A 9866-nucleotide genomic window follows, 5' to 3' on the forward strand; every position below is an offset into this window, starting at 1 on the left:
ATCAGACTCATATTCTGACTAGAATTGAGTCGGACTACGTCAGGCTAGAATTTTATGGCATGCAGATAAAAAATTTTGATTAAAACATTCCAGCAGAATATGTGACCCCGGCACGTGATTAACACTAGCCCAAGGACCATTGGTTATTTTCCTTACTGACAATGTGCTGGCCCAATCATACAGCATCACTGAACACATTCTCTCTTTGGCCAGGGTCACTGAATATAGTATAACACCGGTACACAGCTGCTTCCATACTGAGATGGAGATAAAGCCCAGAGGAGTCGCTAGAAAGTACGGGAACAAAACTCTATTCAAACGGCTTCAAAGGTGGAAAATGACAGTAAGGTTTGCAGGACAGGGCCTTCACTTAGTTAAATACTTTAACAAGTTGATTTTACAGGATAGAGGCCCTTTAAATAAAAAAAAAAACTCCTAACAACTATTTTTATTTTGAGCTCCAAGCTCAAGAGATGAAATGCAGATTTAAGCAGGTGATCTTCTTTCCCTCCTCATATTTCTCACTTCATGCCGTTCTTCTAAGTGACTGTAAATAAACTCCCACTTTCTCTGATCAGGGAGGTGATGTGAGGCAGAGCGCCATGATTTCAGCTCAAAGTTGGCAGGAAGTGGCTCTTTTAGCAGCTAATCAGCACGGAGCAGCAACTTTTCTTTTCTAGCTGATGTCTAAGTGGTGAAAGTCTGTTTATTGGCCTCCAGAGGGCTGGACTTTGTTCAGGAACACGGGCCCCTTGACTGTGAACTAGGAGCTCCATGCAGGGACGGACTGGCAGTTTGTCTTTCCTTTAACGGGCAGAACAGCTGCTCAGTCCAGGGATGTGGGCCTGCCTCCATCATTACACAGAAATTAGAATCTTATTGCAGCTTTATGGTTTTCAAAATGTCCCAATGTGTTTCTAAATAAGACGATAAATAGACTAAAAGCTAATGTGAGTAAAGGCTTGTCTTATTATATACATGCAATGTATAACTATATTAATCAGATTGGGGGGGATAGCAGTGCATGTTAAATTGGTTGAGAATCAGTGACTTAGAGGAGGGCCCCTGATCAAAGTAATGTTACTGTACTGTAATGTACTGGATGTAATGCATTGTAATGTTATTAGAATAAACAAATATACTACATCTGACCTCAATGTCTGTAGTTTGCAGAGGGGAGACTGGAGAAACCCACTGAGCTCCTTTATTCCAGGGTCCAGGTTGGTTCCACTCAGGACCAGTTTTGTCAGATGGGATGGATTGGACTTCAGAGCTGAGCCCAGAGAAGCCCAGCTGATCTCTGACAATCTGCAGTCCCTCAATCTGAATAAAGAATAAACTATTTTAGCTGAATTCAGCAGGATGCAGATTAAAACTTTCTATGAAAACATTGCAGCAGAATATGTGACCCCGGCAGGTGATAAACACTAGTCCAAGGACCATTGGTTATTTTCTTCATACTGAAGTAAATAAAAAGTAAATAAGTCAGAAATAAAAAGCTGCTTGAGTTCAGTAACTAAGTATTTGTGTCTCCAAGCGATTCGGAAAGCTGACAGATTTAAGAGGATGGGTTCTCTATGACCCGCTCCCACAGAACAGCAGCTTCAGGACAAAGATTTCATGTCTTTGTCTTTTCTTCCTAGATCATCTTATTTGATTCTAGTTATTCTAACATGTTTGTGGTTCTGGTTCTACTCTAATGGAACCAAATGTCATTCTGGATGGAAAGATGTGAATCAGAAATGAAAAATAAAGCCATCTTATCTTGGCTCATCATCTGAATCTTCCCCAAATCAAACTGAAAAATCTCCATCATTACTTAACATCATTTGACTGATTTTCCTCATTTTTCTCCATCAGTCCAAAACATTTGAAAGTTTGAACATCAGGAAAATAAAGTGCAATATTTAGAACATGTGGAACAGGAAAATAATTCATTTACAAGGTTAACATTTCGAGAAATTGTACTCTGATATTTGGTAAGCAGCTGTTTTTAAAGAAAAAATATTAGAATACAACGATTAATTAAAATCAGCATTAAAGTATCAGTGAATGATTCGGTTTGAGTAAACAGAGAAAACTCACTCCAGGTTCTTCACTCTGTTGATTGAACTCTCCAGTATCTCACACAGATGCTTCATCATAGTGTCTCCAAAGGATTCATCTCCATAGATCTTCTCTATTTCCACTTCCGTCAGATGAAGGTTGGACTTCAGAGCTGAGGCCACAACTTCACATTCAGCCTCACGGAGCTCACAGCCACCAAGTCTGTGATTAGAGGAGAAATCAGTTCTAATGAAATCAGCCAAGGTTACTGATGTCAAACCCGTGATGGTTTCTAACAAGCTTCTCCCGTAGGGCTGGAAGAGGGAAGGATGTGATGATGAGGAGGAGGATGAAGAACATCTAAACTGGGAGGATGAATGTAGCTGGAAATAATCCCAGCAGGTAGGGCTGGAAATGCCCATATCAACATGAATTTTTGTTTTATTTAAAGTCAAAATCTGACAACAAAACAGTGTCTGGAACAGGTGAAACCAAAATGTAATGTTGAAATCCAAGGTGTTTCTGCAATACCTTCTTCCTCCACTAGATGGCACTCAAACAGGAGCTGATCCACAGAAACCTTTTCTGGACAAACAATTACATTAAATGATGAGGCTTATTAGCCTGTCACTCCCATTTAATGCTGTTTGCTGAGTAATTATTGGATCACAGGAATGGAGGATTACTGATGTTCAGTGTTTGGCTCTTCTGGCTACTAGTTCAAGATGTCCAAGGCTCATTATGTCACTACAATAAGGTTTGGCAGCTAAAACTCTAAATGTTTTAGTATATAGTTTAAAGAAGTAGCCTAGCTCATCCCCTGGTGTTAAACTGTGGCTGTTGGGGAATTATATGGAGCTTTAGCCACTAAGGAAAGATGAAATTGATGCTAGAGACGGATAAATCACTCTGAACAATATGTCCTCCTCACTTCTGACATGATGGTTACGTCCCAGGATATATGTCTCAGTATCTGGCAACCCGGTAGCCAGATACATATATATATCCACACAGGCTTTTCTGTATATCCATGGATGCATCTCTGCTGTTATTAAATTTAACTATTTATTTTATGAAATTAGATTTTAATACATTTTCTTTTTTGCATTAATTTGAAGTTCATGTTCAGCAGCTGTGGCCACTTTTCTTCATGGCAGCAGCCAATTAATCCTTTAGATGGTGGCAGTCAGTGGTTCACTCTTTTTAATGGGATCTGCAATACTGCAGACTAAATGCATTGCAGTGGAACTGCCTGATTATTTAGTCTCTGGTTCTTATTTCAACGATTAAAACTGCTTTTTTCACTGTCCTTAAAATCATTTATTAGATGTAAATGAAACTATAATTTCAGAATAATGTTCCTTCATCAATTTTTAAATAAAAAGTCCAGGAATGAAAAATAATTACCCCGTGGAGCAAAACACTGATAAAAAACACTCCCTATTTATCACAACCTAATGTTGGTGAGTATGTGACTGAGAATTTCCAAAGGCAGAAAGCAGTGAAAGTTCTCCCAGTAATTAGAAGAGGCTGGAATGTCTTAAGTGCTAAAGCTCATGTCTCTACAGGTCTTTATGGAGGACATCTAACAGCTTCAACAAAGGCTGCAGATTAAGTGTTGATGAGGAAAATGGTTCCAAATTCTGGAAGCAGAGTTCTCAGAGCTTTGGGAGGATCTGACAGAAACTAGGACTCCTACAGAAATGACATTTTCTGAAACTAGACACTCATCAAAACATTTTGGCTCTAATTTACAAACTCACAGGGAAATCTGTGGCAGGAAGAAAAGTTGCTTCTGGATCCAAAGAACTCATCTCCATGGCAACAGCAGCAATGAAGGGATTGATCTGTATGGTCCAAATTTCCATCAAAGCTAAACAGTGATTTTATAAAAACAAAGAAACTAAAAAGGTGAATTCTGGGCTAACAACCCAATGGGCAAAAAGGAGTTTAAATGTTCTGATGGGTCTCTGGCTCATTGGATCTTTAGATAAAACAGATTTTCAACATTCTGAAGGTTTTCTATTAATTTCAATGGAAGATGGAAACTGATCCAAAATGGAATATTTTGAAAATAATCCAAATGTTTAAACACCAAAAGCTCCAGCAGAGCTGTCCTGAAGGACATGAATGTTTAGATGTGTGAATGGTTGAAATAGTCCAAAGGAGGAAGGAAGAAGTTAAAGAGCAAAAATGTCCAGAAGCAACTAGAACAATGAAGAAGAACAAGGAGGACAATAGAGCTGAATCAGCATCACACCATGAAGACATCTGGACTCACCGAGCCTTTCTGCAGTTCCTCACAGCTGGAACCAGTCGAAGCCGTCCTCCATCCGATGTGTTGTACTTCTCCAGGTCTAACTTATCCAGAACCTCTGACATCTGCAGCATGTAGGCCAGAGCTGAGCACTGGATCTCTGAGAGCTTCTTCTGTGATCTGTTCTCTGATTTCAGGAACTTTTGGATCTCCTGATAAACTGAGAGGTCCTTCATCTCCATCAGACACTGGAAGATGTTGATGCTTCTATCAGGAGAGACTCTATAAGTGTTCATCTTCTTCAAATTGTTGATGACTCCCTGGATGGTTCCTGGACTTTTCTCCATCTGACCCAGCAGGCCTCCTAAGAGGCTCTGGTTGGACTCTACAGATAGGCCATGGAGGAAGCGAGCAAACAGGTCCAGGTGGCCATTTGGACTCCAGAGGGATTTCTCCATGACTTTCTTCAAGAAGTCCTCCAGAGATGTTTCTCTGTATTTTCCTCCCAGGAAGTTCTCCACCACCTCTGTGTTCCTGCTGGTGAAGCAGTGGAGCATGTAGACTGCAGCCAGAAACTCCTGGACGCTCAGATGAACAAAGCAGTAGACTGGTTTCTGGAAGATCATGCTCTCTCTTTTGAAGATCTCTGTACAAACTCCTGAGAACACCGAGGCCTCTGTGACATCCAGACCACACTGCTCCAGGTCTTCTTGGTAGAACATGATGTTTCCTTTCTCCAGATGTTCCAAGGCCAGCCTCCCCAGCTTCAGGAGAACTTCCCTGTCAGCCTCCATCAGCTCCTGTGGACTCGCCTCATGTCCTTCATGGTACTTGTTCTTCTTCCTCCTGGTCTGGACCAGCAGGAAGTGTGAGTACATGTCAGTCATGGTCTTGGGCAGCTCTCCTCTCTGCTCTGTGGTCAACAGGTTCTCCAGAACGGTAGCAGTGATCCAGCAGAACACTGGGATCCCACACATGATGAAGAGACTCTTGGAGGTCTTGATGTGGGAGATGATCCTGCTGTCCTTCTCCTCTTCATCACTGAACCTCCTCCTGAAGTACTCCTCCTTCTGGGTGTCAGTGAAGCCTCGTACTTCTGTTACCCTGGAAACACAGGAAGAAGGGATCCGATTGGCCGCCGCAGGTCGGGAAGTTATCCAGACGAGAGCTAAGGGAAGCAGGTTCCCCTTAATGAGGTTCATCAGCAGAACGTTGACTGGTGACTTCTGTGTGACGTCAGAAACAAGCGGATTGTTGCTGAAGTCCAAAGAAAGTCTGCTTTCATCCAGGCCGTCAAAGATGAAGAGAAGCTTCCAGACAGCCAGCTTCTCTGCTGGGAGCTTCTGGAGGGTTGGATGGAAAACATGGAGCAGCGTGAGAAGACTGTGCTGCTGATCTCTGATCAAGTTCAGCTCCCTGAAGGAAAGCAGAACCACCACACTGACATCTTGGTTCTCCAAGCCCTCTGCCCAGTCCAGAGTGAACTTCTGCACTGAGAAGGTTTTTCCAACACCAGCGACGCCATTGGTCAGAACCACTCTGATGGCTCCATGTTGGTCAGGGACAGCTTTAAAGATGTCATGGCACCTGATTGGAGAACCATGGAGGTTCTGGATCTTGGATGCTCTCTCCAGCTGCTTCACCTCATGTTGGGTATTAGCCTCTTCACTCTGCCCCTCTGTGATGTAGAGATCAGTGTAGATCCTGTTGAGGAGGGTTCTACTTCCTGTTTCATCACTTCCGTCAGCCACATGTTCACATCTCCTCCTCAGACTGATCTTATGTTCCTCAAGAACCTCCTGCAGACCAACATCTGCTGAAACACAGAAGAAAAGACAACTGAAGGAAAAAACCTGATTCAGAGATGAAGTTGGAACCAAACCATCTAGAACATTAGGAGGTGCTATCATTAGAAGGTCTCTTCCTTCACTTGATCTGATGCTAAATGAGCTGATCGGTCCTCAGAACCAGAACCATGTTCAATTGTCAGACAGCATCTTTCTGCCTTTGTTTTCTGTTCAGTATCTGTTCCCTGTCAGAATCTGATTCCAAAAGCAGAGAAGACAAAGAAATGCTGACAGAAACCAGCAGCAGCTTTCAGCAACATCAACTCTTTAGCATCATGTCACCATTGTCCTCATTGGACTGGTTCAATTGGACCTTTTGCCACAAACACAGCAGCCCCAGAAGAGGCAGAGAGAAAGAAAAAGGTTTCCTCATCATTTTCCAGCATTAATGAAGGAAAATATGGGAAATGCTCTAATCTAGCAGAGAAACGGTCATGGTCCATGTCTGTGTTTCTTTGTTTTCCCTGTTCTCCCTCTGATTGGTTTCTCCCTCCTTCATTTATCCAGCTGTCCATAGGTCTGTAATTACCCATGCATGCCTTTATGTTCCTGTTTGTTCCCTGTGGCACGTATATATGTCTTAACCTCATCGTCTCGTGGTGTTCCTGGTTCAGACTGTGTCTATTAAACGGACCTTTCTTCTATGAGGAGGTGTCCTGCATCTCATCTGGATCCTGTTCCTTACCTGTTCCACACCAAGCTCATTGGAGCAGCTAGTGTTCACATTTAAATGGCATTTCTCTCTCAGAGACTGGATTGGATGTTTTTAAAGAATAATTACAGACTGAAAATGACATGGGACTTAATTGGTCCTTTAGAAGATTGTTAGAATGATTCTATGGTGTAAATAGAAATATATATCCTGTAATCAGTGATCTATTGTCAGAGGAAATCCAGGTTTCTGTCTCTCAGACTTTTCTTCCCTCTCCTTGGAAAAGCAGCAGAGCAGCAGGTTGCTTTCTGCACCTTTTTGTTTTCATGCATCAAAAATAGCTCTAGTTTTAAGGAGATGTTCAGTTTTAATGTATTTAGCCTAAAGGACTGAAAACAGAACCAGTTAAGCAAACCCAATGGGTTGTTTGGTGGAACACAGACGGTTCATTTACAGCATCTGGAAATACAGAGATTTAGTTGGAATAACTGATCCCAGAAAGACTTTGAAAAGCTTCAGTCTCCAAATCCAACTAAAGACGTGGAATTGGTTCAACAGAGACGATAGAAGGAAGCTCTGATTGGAGATGTTCAGTCTTACCTGCTGCACGGCTGCTTTGATTGGCTGTCAACGGTCCAGCTCCGGTTCTGGCTCTTTTCCCACACTGGGGGCAGGAGGAGGGTCCTGATGGAGCAGACTGGACCCTGTAGGACCTGATGCACTGTCTGCAGAACCGGTGTCCACAGCTGGTAGAGACTGGATCCATCAGGAGGTTCTGGCATAAAGTGCAGCAGTTCAGCTGCTCCTCCTCACAAACGCTGCTCCTCTTCCTCCGTCTGTGGAGACATTTCTTCATCACTGAAATAGTTCACTACCAACAGGGTGGGGGGTGTCCTACTGAAGCTGAAGATGTTCATGAAGGTCAACTACAGAGGACCAGAAGCTGGGTGGATGATGTCTGGTTTACAGGATTGTATTGTATTGTATTGTATTGTATTATATTGTTGTTATAATCTATTAGGGATGGACGTTAACTTGCACAAACTCATGTCTAATAAATAAGTAGTATAATCAGGGATTGTTGTCATTAGGATCTAACAATTGTTCCAAGAAGCTCTGTGTGTGAGTCATGTCTTTATCCTGCTCCTTCCCTCATGGTTGGATAACTGCAGAGGTGGATAATCCAGGTGCAGAAAGTAAAAAGTCTGTACAGAGATCAGTTCCAACCATTTGCATTTCCATCTCCATCATGCAGACTAATCAGCAGAGGGGCTGATCACCTGTTTAAGTGAACAGGGTGAAGGAAAACAAGGCAGGGTTTTTACTTTCTGGACCTGGATGATCCACCTCTGGAAAACTGTAAAAGCGACGTTTCTGCAGATGAAGATTTCATACATGCAGCTCACAGATTACTTATTATTCATTTTCCTTCCTCCTCCATCCTTGATGTCTCCTCTTTACCTCATATTAGATTCTGCTTTTCCAGGTCTGAAACTTTCTGTCCTTAGAACCAGTATAAACAGCAGCAATGGCTTCAGATATGACCAATATTTATCATTCTGGGAAATTACCCCAGGAAAACTAAATATGGAGCACAAGATGGAGCATAAGGCATAAAAATATTAAATATGCTAACATTGTTTGTGAAAAAAACTCATCCAAAGCCAATTGTAGAACATGGCATCAAATAGAGTTCAACATATTTGATGCTATTTGGACACAATCAGCAGTTTAAAAAGCTACCAAGGTGTTTTGGAGGCAAAATCTAACAATCAATCAACACAACTTAATATATAGAGCAACTTTTCTTGTGTTCTTCAAACGGTTTCTCTGGTTAATAAAAACATTGATATCAATAATAATAAAAAAAAAAACTCTGCTATAAGTCCAGCAGATCATGACTCAATCAGTCGGATTCATCAGAGAGAATATCTTTGTTTAAGCTCTTCTTTTCTTCATCCTTGTCAGGTTAACCAGACGAGAGCCGAGGGAAGCAGGTTTATAATGTTTAAACATGATTATAGCATCAAGTAGCAGAGGACTCACCTTAGATCTGCTGCTCCAGGATCATTCCTGAACCATAGAAGAGGATCTTTTGACCGGTCACTCTTCATAGAAACACAGCTGGGTGATAGAGACCCTGCTCTGTTCTCCTCTGTGTTCCTCCACATGTTCCTCTGTGTGTTCCAGCCTGAATCCCATCTAAGAAGGAAATAAAGACTCTTAGTTAACATGTGGTGCACTCTCAGTTTAAGTAATTCACTTTTCTGTTTGTGCTTTTGCTGCTTTCCAGATCTTATTTTTATTCTGTATTTGTTCTCTGCAGTGTTGTTTCTGACATCCCCTTAGATTTAGTCTTAGTTTTAGTCTTCAGGATGAAAACTATTATCAGTTTTAGTCACATTTTAGTCATTAGTATACGTATCTGATAGTGTTAGTCGGTTTTAGTCACTAAAAATCAAAAAGGTTTTAGTCTAGTTTTAGTGAGTTTTATCATCCAATTTATAAAATAGTTAACCTTTAGAATTTTGAGTGGCAACCAGATTCTCTACTAGACTGACAGCTCTAGCCTAGATACAACAGTTGCTGGGTATAGAATGCTGCCGTGAAGTTCATCATTTCTATAAGGCAGAAAACTGATTTCTACAATTCAAATAAACGTTTTTAGAAATTAATGCCTACTGTTGAGATATATTACCAACATATTACTAAATCAGTGGGCTGAACCATCTCCGTTGCCACCTGAACTACCCCCTTTTGTTCTTGTCCACAATGGAACTACCCCACGTTACTCACAGCACGGACCAATCAGCCGATGCGCAGACAGGAAGTTCCCGCACGTCATCCATGGGTTAAAAAGCGCAGCGCGAAAAGACTCTTTCTCTTTTTCCATGGGTTTGCAGCCCGTCAGGAGAGGCCTATTTCACGTGAAATATCAGAAGAAAGCTGACTGGAAGTAGCTTTCGTTTTCCTGCATCGAAAGTCACGGATCGCAGTGTTCCATCGTGCGTAGCAACAGCGCTGACTGGGAGATAGAAAGCCTTTGAAGCTGACCGCGGAGTTT

The 9866-nt window shown here is 41.8% G+C and overlaps 1 protein-coding gene across 1 annotated transcript in view; it reads right to left on the bottom strand.

Moving 5' to 3' along the window:
* LOC107104773 (protein NLRC3-like) overlaps positions 1-7658 on the bottom strand; it is an 18806-nt gene extending 11148 nt beyond the window's left edge. The window contains exons 1-3 of the mRNA XM_015404861.1: positions 7403-7658; positions 4328-6119; positions 1153-1323 (exon numbers count right to left, since the gene is read on the bottom strand). Of these exons, the coding sequence (XP_015260347.1) occupies positions 1153-1323; positions 4328-6119; positions 7403-7658 (2219 nt within the window). The remainder of the gene's footprint in view (positions 1-1152; positions 1324-4327; positions 6120-7402) is intronic.
* Between the last annotated feature and the right edge of the window lie 2208 nt (positions 7659-9866).

Source organism: Cyprinodon variegatus, unplaced genomic scaffold, assembly GCF_000732505.1.
Source record: "Cyprinodon variegatus isolate N-32 unplaced genomic scaffold, C_variegatus-1.0 Scaffold1879, whole genome shotgun sequence".
NCBI classification, from domain to species: domain Eukaryota; kingdom Metazoa; phylum Chordata; class Actinopteri; order Cyprinodontiformes; family Cyprinodontidae; genus Cyprinodon; species Cyprinodon variegatus.